This window comes from Mobula hypostoma, chromosome 4 (genome assembly GCF_963921235.1).
Source record: "Mobula hypostoma chromosome 4, sMobHyp1.1, whole genome shotgun sequence".
Taxonomy (NCBI): domain Eukaryota; kingdom Metazoa; phylum Chordata; class Chondrichthyes; order Myliobatiformes; family Myliobatidae; genus Mobula; species Mobula hypostoma.
The window spans coordinates 135,753,247-135,773,251 of NC_086100.1; the positions used below are offsets into that span (position 1 = coordinate 135,753,247).

The 20,005-nt window shown below is 38.7% G+C and overlaps 1 protein-coding gene across 9 annotated transcripts in view; it reads left to right on the forward strand.

The window, feature by feature from the left end:
* Positions 1–20,005, forward strand: part of intu (inturned planar cell polarity protein) — a 117,862-nt gene that overhangs the window by 60,067 nt on the left and 37,790 nt on the right. For 7 of the 9 annotated variants that reach the window (XM_063046550.1, XM_063046549.1, XM_063046547.1 and 4 more), the window contains 2 exons: positions 3,940–4,025; positions 16,131–16,340. In XM_063046550.1, coding sequence (XP_062902620.1) covers positions 3,940–4,025; positions 16,131–16,340 — 296 coding nt within the window. The remainder of the gene's footprint in view (positions 1–3,939; positions 4,026–16,130; positions 16,341–20,005) is intronic. The other 2 variants (XM_063046551.1, XM_063046552.1) reach the window with 2 other exon arrangements.

The following is a 20,005-nucleotide window of genomic DNA, read 5'->3' on the forward strand; positions in this document are numbered from 1 at the left end:
TTCCAAATGTTCATAAATTCTATCCCTACAAATTCTCTACAGTGACTTCTCTACCACTGATGTGAAACTGGTCTACAGTTTGCAGGATTATCCCTGGTTCCCTTCTTGAACAATGGAACAACATTAGCTACTCACCAGGCCTCTGGGGCATTGCCTGTGGCTACAGAGGACACAAAGATATTGGTCAATGCCCCAACCATCTCTTCACTTGCCTCTCTGAACAACCTGTGTTATATCCCATCATAAGCCCTGGGGACTTACCTACCTTAAATGCTCTTCAGAGTCAGGTTTAATATCACTGGCACATGTCGTGAAACTTGTTTTGTGGCAGCAGTATATTGCAATACATAATACTTGAAATGCTCTAGCACATTAATAGTCTCGGCACTGACCTTCTTATCCTCTATGTCCTTCTCCTTTGTATATACAGATATGTACTTACTAAGGACCCCTCTCACATCCTTTGCATCCAAGCAAATGTTCTCCCCTTTTATCTTTGAGTGGTCTCATCCTCTCCCTAGTTATCCTCTTGCTCCTGATGTATGTATAGAAACCTTGGCATTCTCTTTAATCTGACTTGCCAAGAACTTTTCATAACTGCTCTTGGCTTTCCTAATTCCCTTCTTGAGTTCTTTTCTGGTTTCTTTATAATCCTCCAGGGCTCTGTTTGATTCTAGCTTCCTAAGCTTTATATACTTTCCCTTTTTCTTCTTGTCTAAATCACTGCCTCGCTCAACATCCAATGCCCTTTACTTTACTTTCCTATCCTTGTCCTTCTTTTTGTCTGGGATATCCCTGTCCTGTACTCTGTAGTTGGTGTTTAAACACCTTCCACATGTCAGATGTGGACTTGTCCAAAACACAACTGTTCCCAGTCAACTCTCCCCAGTTCCTGCCTAATGCTCTTGTAATAGTTAATAGTCTCCCACAAGGTCCATACTTATCCATACCTATAGCTTTCTTAAAACCTAAGGAATTGTGGTCACTGTTCACCCTCTGAAAGATTGGTCACTTGGCCAGGCTCAGCATCCAACACCAAATTCAGTACAGCTCCTCCTCTTGTGGATCATCATCATCGGGTGCCGTGCCCAGTCTGAGCTTTGACTGCTGTGGCCCACACACTCCTGTTTCGGGTTAAGTGGATCAATCCATTGGTATTCATTTCCAGTTCTCTGGCTGCTGTCTCCATCATCATTTGTCTTTGTCTTGCTCTTGCTTCTTCCCTTCAATCTTTCCCATAATTACCGTGCATTCTAACTCCTCTTTACTAATCATGTCCAATGAAGTTACGTTGCCTTTTCATGATCTCATACATTATTTCTCTTTTTGTGTTTGCTCTGTTCATGACATCCTTGTTAGATAATCGTTTTGTCCATGATATTCTTTCCATTCTCCTCAAAAACCACATATCTGCTGCTTCAGTTCGTTTCCTCATGTTACTAGATATTGTCCAACATTCTGAGCCATATAACATAACTGGATAAACGTAACATTTCAGTACTCTGAGACGAGTTGTCTTCCCTAGTTTAGTATTGGTCAGTATACTCTTCATTCTCATAAAGGTGTCTTTTGCCATCCCTATTCTTCTTTTGATGTCCAAGTAGCACCTGTCATCTGATGTCACCCAGCTTCCTAAGTAGCAAAAGTTCTGTACTTATGTCTTCCCCATTTATTCTCAGCCTGCAGATAGGATTCTCCTTCTTTTTGGGTATCACCATACGTTCTGTCTTTTTGCAATTGATAGATAGACCCATTTTTGCACTTTCTTCAACAATTATATCAATTAAGTTTTGTAGTTATTCCTCCATACTTGCAATTAACACAGTGTCATCTGCATATCTGAAATTATTGATGTTTTCACCACCAACTTTGATTCCCAAAATGTCTCTTGTTTTTTGTAATATTGTTTCACTGTACACATTAAATAAATCAGGGGAGAAAACACACCCTTGTCTAACGCCTCTTGATTTTCGTAAACTGACTCGCTTCTCCATCTATTCTTACAGCGGCAGTTTGTTCCCAGTACAGATTTCTGATTAGGTGGAGGTCTTTGGAATCCAGATCTAGAGTTTTCTGTAATATTTCAAATAACTTATTGTGTTTCACTTTATCAAATGCTTTTTGTGAAAGACAAAGGTACAAGAAATGTAATATTGATGTTAAGGATACTATCAGAATGAGCTATTCAAGTGCAAAAAGATTTTGTTTTTTGTGGAACATCAACATGTTGATTTATGAAATCATCCTGGATGCACCCAAGAAGTTCTGCCCTGTCTAAACCACTGAAGGTCCTAGTTTATATTGGGGAAGTCGAAATCTCCTGTGACAACAAACCTATTGTCTTTACACCTTTCCTTAATCAGCCTGCATACCTTTTCCTCAATATCCCGGTGGCTATGTGGGCGGGGGGTGGGGGGGAGGATTCTGTAGTACAATCTCATCAGAGTGATTACACACTTCCTATTTTTGAGTTTTACCCATATGGACTCAGTGGACAAGCCAAACATTATGTCTTCGGTGCAAGCCATCCCTCTTATATAGGTCACCCCTGTCCCAGAAGAGATCCCAATTATCCAAGTACCTGCAAACCTGCCCCCTGCCCCAGTTCCTCAGTCACTCATTCATCTGTACAATCATCCTATTCCTGCTCTGCCTAGCATGTGGCACTGAGGGTAATCCAGACAATGCTACATTGAAGGTAATGTTCCTTAGCCTCTTTCCTAACTCCCAATATTCTCTGTACAGGACCTCTTCCCCCTTTCTTCCAATGTTATTAGTGCCCATGACTTCTGGCTGCTCACCCTTCCCCTTGAGAATATTCTGCAGCCGTTCCAAGACATCCTGGACCCTAGCACCTGGGAGGCAACACACCATCCTGGCGTCTTTCTCAGCCATAGGATCTCCTGTCTGTCCCCCTAACTGTCGAGCCTCCTTTCACTATCACTCTTCCTGACTTTACCTTTCCCTGCTGAACTTCAGAGTCAGCCACAGTGCCATTGGTCTGGCTGCTGCTGCAGGGCCCTGATAGGTCAGCTCCCCAGCAGAATCCAAGAAGGGGATACTTGTTGCTGAGAGGAATGGTCACAGGGGAACCCTGCACTGACTGCTTACTTCCTTACTTCTGGTGATCACCCATCTACTATCTGAAGCCTGCCCTGTGGGTGTGATCACATCAGTAAAAATTTCATCTTTGAGGTTTCCAGCCTCACAGATTGTCCTGAGTACATTCAGCTCCACCTCCAATTCCTTGACTTTGTCACTCAGGAGCTGAAGTTTGGTGTACTTCTTGAAGATGTAGACATTTGGGAATCTGTCAGGTACCCTGAAATCCCATATCTCACAGAAGGAGCATTCCACCACCTTAACCATCCTGCCCACACTGAACTAAGGACTAACGATTTACAGACAATAAAAAATAGCTTAACTGTTCTTATCTGTGCCTCTCTCTGAAACCTTGTGAGTTTTGCACTCACAAGGGTCACTTACTCAGATTCTACTCACTGAGTTTGTTATACCTTTGGCTCCAACTTTAAGCCCAAATTCCACAATTAAAACAAATAATAACAAACAACTTAGCACCCTTAGCCTCCGTCTGTTCTCACCAAAGCTTGCTGAGCCAAAGCCTGACCGTTCTTAACACTGGCCCACTTCAACAATGGCTGTTTCCACAATCAGATGCGGCTTAAAGTCTCTTCTGAGGTTTAGAATTTGCCGGCAGCAGACTTAGTGTCATCACGCTAGTATATCATTCAAATTGGGATATTAACGCCATCTATTGTTGACCATATTGAGTACTGCTTCAAAATAATAAGGCCTGTTTAGAACCCTATTTGGTGAAAATAGGAGAAGATTAAATTTAACAGTTGATTATCCAACAGCACAAATTTCTTTAAATTACACATGTAACACAGATAATAACATAGATCTTCTCTCCATCAGGTGATGCTCTGATTGCTGTGAATGATGTGGAAGTAACCACTGAGAACATAGAACGTGTCTTATCATGTATTCCAGGTCCAATCCAGGTATTTTGAATGAAAAAATAAGATTAACATGCTGATTTTTTTTTGTTGTGGAACCCTTTTTATACATAATTCCCAGATGTTAACAATAAAGTGATCTGAGTATTTGGTTGCATGTGATTATCAGTAATTTGAAGTAGATTGTCCATCAATAGATTATAAAATCTTATCCAGTTTTCATTTCATTGAAATATTTGAAGTAATAATCATGAGGACAGTTCATTCAATTGAAGTCTAGCCTCTGTAGTCAAGATAGAAATTCACTCTAGTGAATTTTTAGTTTTGTGATAATAGAACTTGAATATTGTTTTATTGAATTGTCTTTATATTCATACATTACTGGGGTGTGTGATTTCACAATCTAATTGTGTTTCTGTTGAATTTATTAATATTGCTGGACACTCACTGAGTGATGTCTACTTATTGGGAAACATGCTCGTGTCTCAATAGTCGTTTAATAGAGTTGGTGTGCATGAAGAATTAGCCAGCCTTCCCTGAACACATTTCAGAGTAAGTTATACAATACCAGCTTTTACATGTTTAAGATTTAGACTGTTATGTAGCAATTGCTAAAAATTTGATTTGATATAGTGAGAGAAGCTGAACACCTGGGGCCTAACAGATCAGGATAATCAACTGCATATTGCTTTAATTAAATTGAGAAATAAGCAGTAGATTGAGAGGCAAATAAACACTAGTTAGAGTGGATGAGTTAAGTTTCCAATTGAATACAGGAAACAAAATACATAGGAGTAGAAATTGACTTAAGAGAGAGAAAATTGAAAGGATAAGTAAAAAACCTGACCTTTTTAATATAAAACAGAAAATGTAGGGAATACTCAGATGTGATCAGGGGCCAAAGTGTTGCTCGGGTAGGTCCAATTTCATTTTACACAATTCCATTGTTATGGCGTATTTTCACCCTCCATCATGTTAAATCTGGAAGAATTTTTAAGGGTGCTGAACTAAAATTATTCTATAATATCTACATTAGTGAAAAATAACATTTTTCTCAGCATTTTCAATGGAAATGCATTGTTTTTGTTTTATCCCTTTATCCAGTCTGCAGGGATTTTCTCCACATGCATTGGAACTCGTACAGTCATAGCACACACAAACAGGCCCCCTCATCAAAATGTCCACACCAACCATCAAGTGTAAATGAAAATTTAAAAAATAATTCCATATGCTGGAAGCATAAGATAAAGCAGAAAATGCTGGTTAAAAAGTCAGCAGGTCAGGCAGTATTAGTGGAAAGAGAAATAGTTAATGGTTCAAGTTCCATTGAAGGGATGCTTCCTGACTTACTGAGTTTTAGCAACTTTTCGGTTTCTATTCCAAATATTAAGCACGCACCAACACTAATCTCATTTTAATTCTTCCCACATTCTCCTCTTCCCCTCCCAGATTTTACCACTCACCTGAACACTAGGGGTAATTAACTGTGGCCAGTTGATCTATCACCCACATGCCTTCAGTGTGTGGGAAGAAATTTGAGCACCCAGAGAAAGTGCAGATACCACAGACAACACCAGAAGTCAGAACTCTGGTCACTGGATCTGTGAAACAGCAGCTCTGACCTGAGCTGCTATAACTCTCAGAGTACCAGATTTCTATAGACAATTTGGTCTGTTTTTAAACTCTGGCATCTAGCTTTTTGAAGTTTATTTTATTCAATGATAATTATGAACAAAGTGGATGAGCTTAGAGTGTGGATCAGTACTTGGAGCTATGATGTTGTAACCATTACAGAGACTTGGATGGCTCAGGGCAGGAATAGCTTAAGAGTGCCACGCTTTAGATGTTTCAGAAAGGACAGGGAGGGAGGCAAAAGAGGTGGTGGCGTGGCACTGTTGATCAGAGATAGTGTCATGGCTGCAGAAAAGGAGAAAGTCATGGAGGGATTGTCTACGGAGTCTCTGTGGGTGTAAGTTAGGAACAGGAAGGGGTCAATAACTCTACTCGGTGTTTTTTATAGACCACTCAATAGTATCAGGAACATCGAGGAGCAGATAGGGAGACAGATTCTGGAAAGATGTAATAATAACAGGGTTGTCGTGATGGGAGATTTTAATTTCCCAAATATTGATTGGCATCTCCCTAGAGCAAGGGGTTTGAATGGGGGGGAGTTTGGTAGGTGCGCTGAGGAAGGTTTCTTGACACAATATGTAGATAAGCCTACAAGAGGAGAGGCTGTACTTGATCTGGTATTGGGAAATGAGAGCATTTTGGAGATAGTGATCACAATTCTATCTCCTTTACCATAGCATTGGAGAGGGATAGGAACAGACAAGTTAGGAAAGTGCTTAATTGGAGTAAGGGGAAATACGAGGCTATCAGGCAAGAACTTGGAAGCATAAATTGGGAACTGATGATCTTAGGAAAATGTACAGAAGAAATATGGCAAATGTTCAGGGGATATTTGCGTGGAGTTCTGCATAGGTACTTGCAAGTGAGACAGGGAAAGAATGGTAGGGTACAGGAACCGTAGTGTACAAAGGCTGTTGTAAATCTAGTCAAGAAGAAAAGAAAAGCTTACGAAAAGCCAAAAAACTAGGTAATGATAGAGGTCTAGAAGAATAGAAGGCTAGCAGGAAGAAGTTTAAGAATGAAATTAGGAGAGCCAGAAGGGGCCATGAGAAGGCCTTGGCAGACAGGATTCAGGAAAACCAAGGCATTCTACAAGTATGTGAAGAGCAAGAGGATAAGACGTGAGATAATAGGACCAATCAAGTGTGACAGTAGAAAAGTGTGTATGGAACCAGAGGAGACAGCAGAGGTACTAAATGAATACTTTGCATCAGTATTCACTATGGAAAAGGATCTTGGTGATTGTAAGGATGACTTACAACAGCGGACTGAAAAGCTTGAGCATATAGATATTAAGAAAGAGGATGTGCTGGAGCTTTTGGAAAGCATCAAGTTGGATAAGTCACCAAGACCAGATGAGATGTACCCCAGGCTACTGTGGGAGGCGAGGGAGGAGATTGCTGAGCCTCTGGCAATGATCTTTGCATCGTCAATGGGGACGGGAGAGGTTCCAGAGGATGGGAGGTTTGTAGATGTTGTTCCTTTATTCAAGAAAGGGGGTAGAGATAGCCCAGGAAATTATAGACCAGTGAGTCTTATTTCAGTGGTTGGTAAGTTGATGGAGAAGATTCTGAGGGGTGGGATTTATGAACATTTGGAGAGGCATAATATGATTAGGAATAGTCAGCATGCCTTTGTCAAAGGCAGGTCATGGATTACGAGCCTGATTGAATTTTTTTGAGGATGTGACTAAACACATTGATGAAGGTAGGGCAGTGGATGTAGTGTATATGGAATAAGGAGGCATGGGATCCAAGGAGACATTGCTTTGTGGATTCAGAACTGGCTTGCTCACAGAAGCCAAAGAGTGATTGTAGACGGGGCATATTCTGCATGGAAGTCGGTGACCAATGGTGTGCCTCAGGGATCAGTTCTGGGACCCCCTGCTCTTTGTGATTTTTATAAATGAGCTGGCTGAGGAAGTGAAGGGATGGGTTACTAAATTTGCTGATGACACAAAGGTTGGGGCTGTTGTGGATATGTGAAGGGCTGTCAGAGGTTACAACGGGACATTGATGGGATACAAAACTGGGCTGAGAAGTGGCAGATGGAGTTCAACCCACATAAGTGTGAAGTAGTTCATTTGGTAGGTCAAATATGATGTAATATTAATGGTATTAATATAGAATATAGTATTAGTGGTAAGACTCTTGGCAGAGTGGAGGATCAGAGGGATCTTGGGGTCTGAATCCATCGAACTCAAAGCTGCTACGCAGGTTGACTCTGTGGTTAAGAAGGCGTACGGTGCATTGGCCGTCACCAATCATGGGGTTGAGTTTAGGAGCCAAGAGGTAATGTTGCACATGTATAGGACCCTGGTCAGACCCCACTTGGAGTACTGTGCTCAGTTCTGGTCACCTCACTACAGGAAGGATGTGGAAACCATAGAAAGGGTGCAGAGGAGATTTACAAGGATGTTGTCTGGATTGGGGAGCATGCCTTATGAGAATAGGTTGAGTGAACTCTGCCTTTTCTCCTTGGAGTGACAGAGGATGAGAGGTGACCTGATAGAGGTATAGAAGATGATGAGAGGCATTGATCGTGTGGATAGTTAGAGACATTTTCCCAGAGCTGAAATGGCTAGCACAAGAGGGCACAGTTTTAAGGTGTTTGGAAGAAGGTACAGAGGAGATGTCAGGGGTAAGTTTTTTTTTACACAGAGAATGGTGAGTGCGTGGAATAGGCTGCCGGCGACGGTGGTGGAGGCAGATATGATAGGGTCTTTTCAGAGACTCCTGGATAGGTACATGGAGCTTAGAAAAATAGAGGGCTATGGGTAACCCTAAGTAATTTCTCTGGTAAGGACGTGTGCAGCACAGCTTTGTGGGCCAAAGAGCCTGTACTGTGCTGAGGTTTACTATGTTTCTATGCTCTTATTTAAAACCAGCCTTGAAATAAATTACATTATTATTACTTGCTGTCATTGGAAAGCTGAGTGCAAATAAAGCATTTACAAAATGACATAGCAAAAGTTAATGTTGTAACTTGGGGATCATTGTGTCATCATTTAGAAGTTTATTTCCTTTGATTTTGTGATTCTCAATTTTGTTGTTCTTTCACTTAAGAATCACTAATATAAAATATGTAATATTGAATCATTTGTGCAAAATATTAAGGGAGTTCATTTGTTTACCTGCATTCTTGATGCAGAAAATACTATAGATGGTGCTTTTTGTTGACCTTTTCCAAATGATAATTAGAAACTGATAACAGCACTGTATTTGCTAGTTTGTTTCAATAAGACTTGATACGGTCATTAATGCTTCCAAAACTATTAATTATGTTGATTGTTAAATACCAAATTTAACTCTGTTCTGTGAAATCTGGCAGTGAAATCAATCCTTTGAAGTATCTCAGACTGTGTTTTCCAGGCTTGTAACATATTTTTTGTTCCATCTGTTTGTGTATTTTTGTATATTTCAAAGATGCCTTTTTTGAAGCGTAGACAGATGAAGTACTCAGTGGTTTTCAAATGTAATCAGTGGAGTTTCCCAATTTGTTTTCTCTACTATCATTCTAAAGTAGAAGTTCAATCATGACACACTTTGTTTGGGGAAAATCACCTTTAAAATACTCTTCTAAACTGCACGTTGAAGAGCTGTGTCTCAATGAAGTGCACATTTTCATTCATGTTTTATTCTAAATTGTTTGGATGCACTGTTATTAATAGAAGAGTTCTGCAATCTGTGAAGAACATTATTTTTTTGAACTTATTGAAGTGTGAACAATTTTTTTCTCTACCTAAATTAGCTTCAAAGTTTATTTGATTCAAAACTGGTTCTCTTTTTGAAACAATGACAGAAGATACAGGAAATACTCTGCAGATCGTTAAATAGGGAAGCAGTACTAACATTTTTGGTTGATTACCTTTCATCAGTTCTTCTCCAAATAACTCCCAGTTTCCAAGTCCAGGCTCAGAAATATGTCATAGGATTCTTACAGGATAAAAATATGCAACCTTCTACTTAGGAGCACCGTGGAATATTTACTCTTCAACATTGCGGTGATTCAAGAGTTGGTTCAACAACCAAGCCACACCCATTACCTTCTTGGGGTGGATTGTTGACAATTAAGCATGAAAATAAATCCTGATCTTCCCAAAAACATCCACATCTCGTAAATTAATAAATTATTATTTTTAATTTGACACGTTACCCTTGCTTTTGTCTTGTAAGTCCAACATACATGACTAGATTTGCCTTTTGCCTTCCGAAATACGAACTGATGTGGCTATACTCTTTCAAACGTATTTTCCAGTACTATCCTTTGAATCTGTTAATGTACAGAAATCTATCTGGCTCTGATTTGGATGGATTAAATAACAAGCTCCTTTAAACCTATAAGGTAGAGAAGTCCAAAGGTTCACCACCCTCTAAAGAAATTTCCCTTCACCACGTCTTATTCTGAGACTAGTTCTTGATTCTCGGACAGGTGAACCATGCTCCTTGCAGCCAGGCTGTAGAGCCCTATAAGAATTCTGTAAATTTCAAAAATGTGTTCTCACATTTTTTAAACTCTGGAAAATACAGCTGTGGTCTACTATCTCCTCCTATGTCAAACCCAGCATTCCTGAAACCAGACTCGTGAAGCTTCACTGTATTCATCCTATGGCAATTATGTCCTTGGGTAATTTGAATAAAGCTGCATATAATTAGCCAATCATGTCAGTTCATGCTGACTCTGTTCAATTCTATTCTTTTTAAGATATTCTGTCATTGTGTCTTTCATTTTCCCCACCGTTGAAAATAAACTAACAGATCCCCTTTCCCTTAAATAGTTCTATTTTTCATATACTGTACCTGTATATCTCATCTGAGATTGGCTTCATATATCATTTTTAAGGTCTTAAAAGTAGTTAAACTGGATTGAGCTTTACATGTAAAAGATAAGTACTTAGTCAAGTTACTACCAGTAAATTTAATGGAAGTTTAACACAACTGAAAGTTGCAGTATTTCATTTGCAATATATTCAATTCTCCTGAATTTTCTTAATTAATAATTTTGAAAATGAAACAAAGCAACCTATGAGCTTTATTTAACTTCATAAACATTAATGGGTCTTCCTTACAGCACATTTTAAGTGCTAACAAGCAAAATAATTAAGTGTAATTGTGATGGTATTTCTTCAACAATTATGGTAGCTCTTCACCAATGTCAAATAGGTAGCATTTTTTTAAGCCTCAGCAGTGTCCCCTAATCTCCTATCATTCACTTCCCTTCAACATTCAGGAAAAGATTTGATTCACTTTATAACTGTCATATTGTTGCAATGGTCCATACTAATCTGGCTACAATTTTCCATGGGAAAATAAATAACATAGTTGTAGAGAAGGTAGTAAGTTCTGGAAAAAATGGAAATAGTAGGAAATGTACAAAAGAAAGGATAGTTGTAGAGATTTAAATGAAAATAATGCAAAAATAAAATCTGTTGACATTGTTAACATTAAGCAAAGACGAAAAAAGAATGAGGTTAATAGAGTACATAAAAGACAAAAGAAAATAGAAGACAAATATAGATCAACTACTCAGTCTACAGCTGAAGCTATGGGAATTCCACTTGCTGAATTTTAATTTTCCTTTTGAAATTTTACTCTGCTTGAGCAATGAAAGCTACTCTTCGATGGAACAAGAATGGAAAATCAATTCATTAATGATATAAGATCACATTGGTTGTGTTAAGTTTTACAAAACAGTTGTTGTTTTAATCCTTAGTGATTTAGTGAGATTTAAAATTCAACCTCTTTTCTGGATAAACTGGTTGTCATATTTAAGTTAGTATTTCTCAGTAATAGTGTCATAGAAATAGAGAGATCTAATAATGAGAGAGCTGGACTCATTTTAGGGTCAAAGAGTCATAAAAAAATTACAGCACAGAAACAGACCCTTCGACCGACCTAGTCCATGCCAGACCATTTAAAACTGCCAACTTCCATCGACCTACACCAGCAAAAAGCCCTCCATATGCCTACCATCCGTGTACCTATCCAAGCTTCTCCTAAGCATTGAAATCAATCGTGCATGTACCATTTGTGCTGGCAGTTCATTCCACACACTCTCAATCCTCTGAGTGAAGTTGTTTACCTTCATATTCCCTTTAAACTTTTCACCTTTCACCCTTAACCCATGACCTCTAGTTGCAGTCCCACCCATCCTCAGTAGAAAAAGCGTGCTTGCATTTACCCTATCTATACCCCTCCTAACTTAGTATACCACTATCAAATCTCCTCTCAATTATGAATGTAATCAGTACTGCACAATTTAGATTAACTAGAGTTCCTGCTAAAGATGTTACGTTCTTACTGAGCAGCAGAGCATATGCCAGCTTTTATTAATGCTTGTGAGGCTATGGCTTTTCAATCAAACAGAAAATTTGTACAGATGTGATTAAATTTAATACTGCAACTTCATTTAAATGAAACTTATTTTAACCTAAAATATTAATTTGTATTTAACACAGTTTTACAAGTTTTTATTTTTTCTTCTATTGGACAATAAATCAAGACTGATTCCTGTACTTACTCCACCCTTTCTTGAAGATGACTGTCATAGTTATTCACTTGTAGAAATAAACAATGTCATTCACATTTATAAATTTTAAATTAGAGACTTTTGTGTATCATTTTTTAAATTAAATTTTAATATTCTATTGTAAATAAATGATTAACTACTAATTACTCATTAACACTTATTACTTGTGCTGTCACAAAATCAAGGTTCCTAAAGGCTGTCATAGCCAATGGGGGTTAATGGAGATAAGCTCCCACTACCTATTAAGTGCTCCCATGGCGCACATCTCAAATATCTTCTGACAACTAAGTCTAGCTATTAGCTTTCACATGTGACTTAGTTACTAAACCCAGCAGACCCTCTTCTACTGACAGGAGAGTTAGTGGCGCCTTAAACCAGTCACTGTGGGCAGATGGGGCTCATCAGCTGAGGTTGGTAGCTCATCTTGGAGAAGGAAAACTCTGATCTCAACCTCCACTGCCTTGCAGCTATACTCATTGATGGGGAAGGCTTCAGGAGTAAACCTCAAGGAAATAATCCGGAGCTGGAGTCCCTAAGGCAGTCCTGCGTTGAATTCAACACTGACTGACAACTCCTGCCACACCACTGATGCCAAACTGTATAAGTCCCTTGGATTCATCAGCTGCATGGAGAGGGGAAATCTGATGCATAGGCAACAGTCTGCTCTCTCCATATCATACTGCCCTGGCTTGCGTATCGACTTTGATGCAGATAGCTGGGATGCAACATCCATCGTCAACCCTGACCAATGGAGAGCATTACGCAAAATCGAATTGCCTATCTAGGATAAATTGAAGAGAATATCTAGTTCTCAAGATACAAGGTAGCAATGCTCATAAAGCTGTCTTTTGCAAATCTGTTCATTCTGTTATGCTGAACTGCTCAGTTTAATATAATTTACAACATTTTCCATTTGCATATTGAATACTTAAGATAAAATAATTGTACCTACTTTGTTAGTAGGTACTTGGAAAATGGAGATTGGTGATAAGAGATCAGAAGAGAGTGACTAAAGCTTGATTTGAAAAAAAAAGATTTTTTTTTTCAAAATTAAAGGTGGTGAAGAGCCAAAGGGGGAGGGGGGAACAATCTAGAGTTAACTGAGTGATAGCAGTACTATTAATGGTGTTTCACTAGAGTTAGTGTCACAAGAAATTTCGCTCCTTTGTCCAAATGGAATTAGGAGTTGGTGGGTACTAAATGCATTAGAAACCCAACCTTTCAAACTCAGACTTAACATTACTGTATCACTCGCAGGTGGGACATCCCCTGTTGACGTGGATTGTTAATTTCAATATGGTACTCATTAGAAAGCTGGAATTTTAACTGTACATGGAAGTATGGTGTCATTAGATAAGAGCTAAAATACTTGCAGGTAATTGCCATTAAGAAATTCAGGTCATAATTGATTCCTTGCCAGACCATGTGACACACTTTCTTAACTGAAGCTATTTGGAAACCTGTGGAGATAAATTCCCTAAACATAGAATACTACCTATTAGAGCATTTGTTCAAGAGAGCTCAGAGTGATTTGCAACCTCTGACATGGACTTTTCTCTTTGGTGCCCATATCTCCACAAACAGCTTTGTTCTTTGAGTTGTGAAGTCAAACCCCATTACCTTTCTTGCCAAATCCATCAATGTATGAGTACCTTACAAATGATAAGCATGAGTCTTCTGGGGATGCACATTTTATATAACACATCTCCTTAGATATCATCTTCCTGTTGCACATTCTGGTTTACTTGTGAAAGCCTGCAGGACTCCAAGCTATGATTAGATCTGGTAAAGAAACATTATTCATAGGTTAACATCAGCATTATACACAGCACGGAGACAGGCCCTTTTTCCCATGGAATCCTTGTCAACTACTAAGGATCCATTTACACCAGTCTCAATTTTTATCCTTTCCACATTCCAATCATCTCCCCAAAGAGTTACCACTCAGCTATTCATCAGGGGCAATTTACAGTGACCAATTAACCTTGCAGCCTACATGTCCAAGATGCAAAAGAAAGCTGGAACACATGGAGGAAACCCATTTTATTGCATGTGCAAACCCCAAACTGATAGCAAAGGAGATCAGGATTAAATCTGGTCGCTGGATCTGTGAGAACTGTGCATAATGGAAAGCACAATGGTAAAGCTTTACTTGCTGCACTATTATGCCATCAATTGTGCACATAATCATTATTCATTCACTGTTAACTTCATGTACATATGAATCAGTACTAGATGATGTTGAATTTTGTCAACAGGCAGCTGTAATCCACATTAATGATGACCATGCTGGCATCAGAATCTTAGAATTCAGTCCATATCAGATGTGAGGTGGGGGAAGTGGAAATTTCGGTTCTAACTTTCTTTTGTACTGTTTTCTGTTCTGTAGGGAAGCAATAAAAGAGATGTACAAGTGAAAGCCATGAAGTATATAGAGAAAATGGATAGATAGCTTTGATAAGGGTGATATTTGGGAGAGGCAAGACTTTTCATTGAATGTCTGTGGTGGTTGAACAGACAAAAATGTATGGACAAACACAACAAAATCTGCAGATGCTGGAAATTCAAAGCAACGCACACTAAATGCTGGAGGAACTCAGAAACCAGGCAGCATCTATGGAAAAGAGTAAGCAGTCGACGTTTTGGGCCAAGACCCTTCAGCTGTTTACTCTTTTCCATAGATGCTGCCTGGCCTGCTGAGTTCCTCCTGCATTTCATGGGCGTTGATGGAGAAGGAGTGGTTTGCTGAAAAAGACAGATTTACCTTTAGGGTAAGTTGATGTGAGGAGTTTTATGTTAGAATAGACTTGGGGAACACAATGAAAAAGGAGTTAGGGTAATGTGCAGAACAGGATATAGGTGAATGCTGTTGTCTGCATCTTTACCTGAGTTAATATCAATAAAACTGAAGCATTAAATCCATGCTCCTCAGTCCTTTGACACCCTGTAGCCTCATAAACAGGAGTATGAAATGAGAAGGGATGAAACACAAAATGCTGGAGGAACTTAGCAGGTCAGGCAGCATCTATGGAAATATGCTTTAAATCCAAGGCACAAAACACAAACTGTTGGAAGAGCTCAGAAGGTCAGGCAGCATCTGCAGATCATCTCGTGTCTGAAATGGGGAGTAGCTTTGTGAGTCAGCAAACCTTTTTTTTTTGATAGTCAACTTGAAAATCTAATGAATGTCTTTCTTCCGAGGTGCTTTTTTAAGTATTAGGAGCAAGATTAAGTCCTGTATATAGCATTATTATTTCTGTTTGGCTAAATTGGTCAGAAACTCAGAAATAATATTTTAATATAGTTTCCAGGTGAGAGGATTTGACAAACATGCTGCAGTGCCTCTTTTACTGTTGTTGCCACCTTTCCTTTACTTCCAGCATACCGAGAAATGCCACTGCTATCTTAATTAAATCCATTCACTTTCCTGCCTTCTTCTGGTCCCAGGCCAACAGGTCAGTTACCTTCCCCGTACTGTCTGATTCTGACTTTGGGGGCTGCCTGAGTAGATTTTGCACGTTCCACCTCTGGGTGCATAGATGCCTCCAAGTACTCCAGTTTCTTCCCGTATTCCAAAGATTTTGTGGTAAGACCAGGAACATATTGGCCAGTGATCACTACCTTCACTGGCCTTTTGTATTTCTAAATTGGATGAAAAATCAAGAACAGTATATTTCATAATTCACAATGTCCGGTTCTAATAGGCGAAGCACATCTTCATACAGCATTAAGAACTTCCACAAGCAGTCCTGATGAAAGGTCCCGATCAAAAATATTACCCTTTTCTCTCTCTACAAAACCCATAGTATTTCTAGCATTTTGTTTTTAATTAAAAACTTCAAAAGGGAATAAACTGTACACTACAAAGGAGGTATTTTCAAAACCATGGGAATAGAGTTAGCCTATTTTCTATGATATATCTAATTATTTCACTTCTAATGTTCTTTCCCATAAGCAATTTTAATATTTCTTTAATGTGGCTCTTAACAGGTGAAACTCACATTTGAAACCTTAAGCCGTGATGAAGTACAAACTGACATGGCTTTTGAACACATTGCTAAACCAGTTCCCACTGATGCCAATCTAGTGAAACTTGTATGGGGTCAAGACACTGTAGATCTCCAAACGGATATTGGAAATGTTTCTCATATTGTAATGTATTTAACTTTAAAGGTGGAATCTGAAAACTCCAAGGAAGAGGTATGTCAATAATCCTTTCAAAAATGTATATGGAAGATATTATTGCCATGAACAACGGCTTTTTTTTTTGATTAAAATTGGATTTATCTTCTACAAATAGGCTGCAACTAAATGCAATATCTTGGTAGTTGTTAGCCACAAAACCAGGAACAATTTAGCAATATTCCAAAGAACATACCTATTACACAGAGTAGAGTGAAAATAGCAGAGTAAAATGAATTAATGGTTCAAATAAATATATTGATAAAATTTTATTAGCATTCTGTTTTTAGAGTCATTGAATTGTACAACATGGCAACATGCCATTTGATCCAACCCGTTAGTACTGACCAGTGGGCACCCTTCTGTATTAATCCCACCATCCAGCACTTGGTCTCTAGCCTTCTATGCCTAGGAAATGCAAATATTCATCTAGACACTTCTTAAATGCACAGTTACAACCACTCTGTCAGGCACTGCATTCCAGGTAGAAAAGCCTATGGTTTGTTTAGTTGTTGTAACTGCTTCATCCAAATTAGCCAAAATGAGCTTTGCTGAGATCATGAATGTAATGCGTGAATATTTATAAATGAAACCATTGTTGATTGCAGAATTCTTTACTAAGCATACCTAAGTGTTCCTTAAGTGGAATCAAAAGAAGGGGGAGTCTATTTCAGCACACGTGCTGAATTAGAGATAGAGCATTGTCAGTTCAGTGATGGGCTTAATGGTGCACTGAGAAATCATTTAGTTTGTGGAATTTTAGATAAAAGCACAACTTACATTGAAAAGAGCAGTTGAAATCACTGTATTAATGGAAACAGCAGACAGAGTCCACACCTTTACCTGAACAGCAGCCCCTGAATTTCAGTCAACAATGTAAGTGAGTGTGAACAAAATTGCAACATCTAAACAGACCCAAAGGGAAGAGGAAAAGTTGCAGTTTCAAAACGACCACTGATCTGCATGCAGTGAATGAAAAATCTGATAATGATGAAAGCAAGACAGGATTGGATAGCCTTGAGACTTACAATGTGAAAGCTAACAAGAGACAAGCAATATGGCTTAACACCAGCAAATTAATTAAAATGGAATTGGACACTGGCTTGACTGGTTTTAGTCATTCTACAGAATGAGTTTGAACAGCATTTCAAAGATACTGAACTGAAGCCTGCAAGTATCCAACTAAGAATTTATACTGGAGAAATTATTACTTCTTTGGGAAGGACATTTCTAACAGTGAAATACAACAACCAAATAGCCACATTGGACTTGCATTTGGTGAAAATAGGAGGGCCAGCATTGTGGAGTCACAATTGGCTGAGACAACTACAACTTGATTAGAGATCCATCCAGTATTTGCATGGCACATTCACTGCAGTAGAGTCAACTGACAGCAAATTAAGGAAGGAACTGGATGATGCCACAGCAGTGTTCAAGGATAGCATTGGGAAAACTCAAACATATCAAGGTAAAAATAGTGTTTAATGAAAATGCCACACCCAAGTTTAGTAAACCCCGTCTTGTACCTTATACCATCCATGATAAAGTAGCCAGTGAGCTAGATCACATGGAGGCTGAAGGAATTATTTCCAAGATTGAGAGGAGCCCATGGACAATACCAGTGCTCTCAGTTGCCAAAAAGGATGGGTCTGTCAGGATCTGTGGTGATTTTAAGGTCACTATCAACTCAGTATTGAAAGCAGATCAATGCCCTCTTGCCCAGAATAGAAGATATCTTTGCAAACCTTTCTGGAGGAAAACAATTCAGCAAAGTGGACTTAGCTCAGGCCTACCTACAGATGGAAATGGAAGAACAGTCCAAAGTGTTTCTCACCATAAACACTCACAAAGGACACTATTGTTATAATAGGCTTATTTTTGGAGTAGCATCTGCACCTATACTCCTGAATAAAGCAGAAAGCTATGGACCAGGAAATGCATGTTTGCCCAGGCACTCTGTGTTACCTGGATGATATCATTGTTACTGGTGAGGATGACAAGGAACATCTCCAAAATCTCAAGACAGTGTTAAAAAGATTAGAATATTATGGGCTCAGAGCACAATATGGTAAGTGTGAATCCTTTAAAACAAACATCACTTACTGTGCTCACACCATTGATGCACAAGCATTACATGAGTGAGCTGAGAAAACTAAAGTTAGGAGCCATTTTTAAATGCTTTCTTCTAAGATTCCACAAACTAAGTGATCTCTCAGTGGATCATTAAACCCATCACTGAACTGGCAATGTTTAGACAATCTCTTCAATTCAGCCTCATACACCAAAGTATGCCCTTCCTTTGGATTCTGCTTATGAGTCAGAGAATCTCAGAATAAAAAGCGCCATGGCATACTGTAAGATCGTAACAGCAACTGTATGTTGGTCTTCCCTTTCGTTGTGAAATGGATGACATCTCTGTATCATTTGTTAGAGAGAGAGAGCCTGTGGCATGTCATACTGTCGGGTAAACAATAGTTTTTGTTGACTGTTGATCATGATTTCTTTTTGGGTGCTTTGCTGTTGTTTGTAGGTGGTGGAAGCTGACACTTTCGACTGAAATGGGGAGGGAGAGGTTGATGCTTTGTTGCTGCTTGTGTGGGGAAGGGGTAGAGGAGGCTTTGGGGTTGTAATGTTTTTCTATCATTCATTCTTTTGTATCCGTGGATGTCTGCAAAAAGCAAGAATTTCAGGTTGCATTCTCTGGTAATAAATAGAACTATTTGAACTATTAAGGTGTTGTACAATCAGCAATGGTTTTGGTTCTAAATGTTCCTGCATTACTTTTACGATATCAGCAGAGTGAATTTTGGCTGGATTGGTTGGATCATTTTAACTTCTGAGCAAACTGTATGTTTTCCCATCTACTACACTCAGCAAAACTTTTTGTCTATTCTATGTAAATAAGAACAATAATGTGTATAGATGCTAAAGCCCATCTTTCTTTTAACTACTGCTGGGGTTAAAGAAAGTAGTTCAGTGACTTAATTCATTGGCTATTCCATTTGCTTCAAAATACTGCTCAATTTGCTCAGTATACATCAGCCAGTTATATTTTGTGCAATCGAACACATGAAACTTTCTGATGTAACCAGCTATTTCTGGTTTTTTTCCAAATTTATGATTATTATCACCCAGTCCTGTTTATGGACCTATGAATTTGTTTGTTTTCTACTTTTTTTTAAATATAAAACTCTGTTGTCTTTCTCTTCCCCTTGCAAAGAAAGAAGCATGTTGCACTTTTTTAATTCGAACTCCCACTGCACTTTTTTTTTAAAAACTCACACATATCACTGCGCTATTTTAAAACTAGAACATGTCACTGCGCTTCAATGGGTAGGTAGACGTCTCATTCATTTAAAACTTCCTTGTCACCAATGTTATGTTTTGTAACTTCAAAAATTAATCGAAAGAAAAACTCAGGGAGCCCAGACATAAAGTGTCTAGGTTTGCCTTTACTACAAATGATGTGGCGTAACGTCCTATGCCATACATGAACGTTTGCATATTACTTGCATGTTATTAAACAACAAAGAATGCTTAGTCAAATGGTATATTTACAATATTACTGAAATATTAAATACACAACAACTTACATATTAAAGGTTATTTTCAGTGGCCAGTTAACCTACTCATCTTTCATCATGGGATATGAGAGGAAAATGTGGAAAAGTCACAGGGGAAAA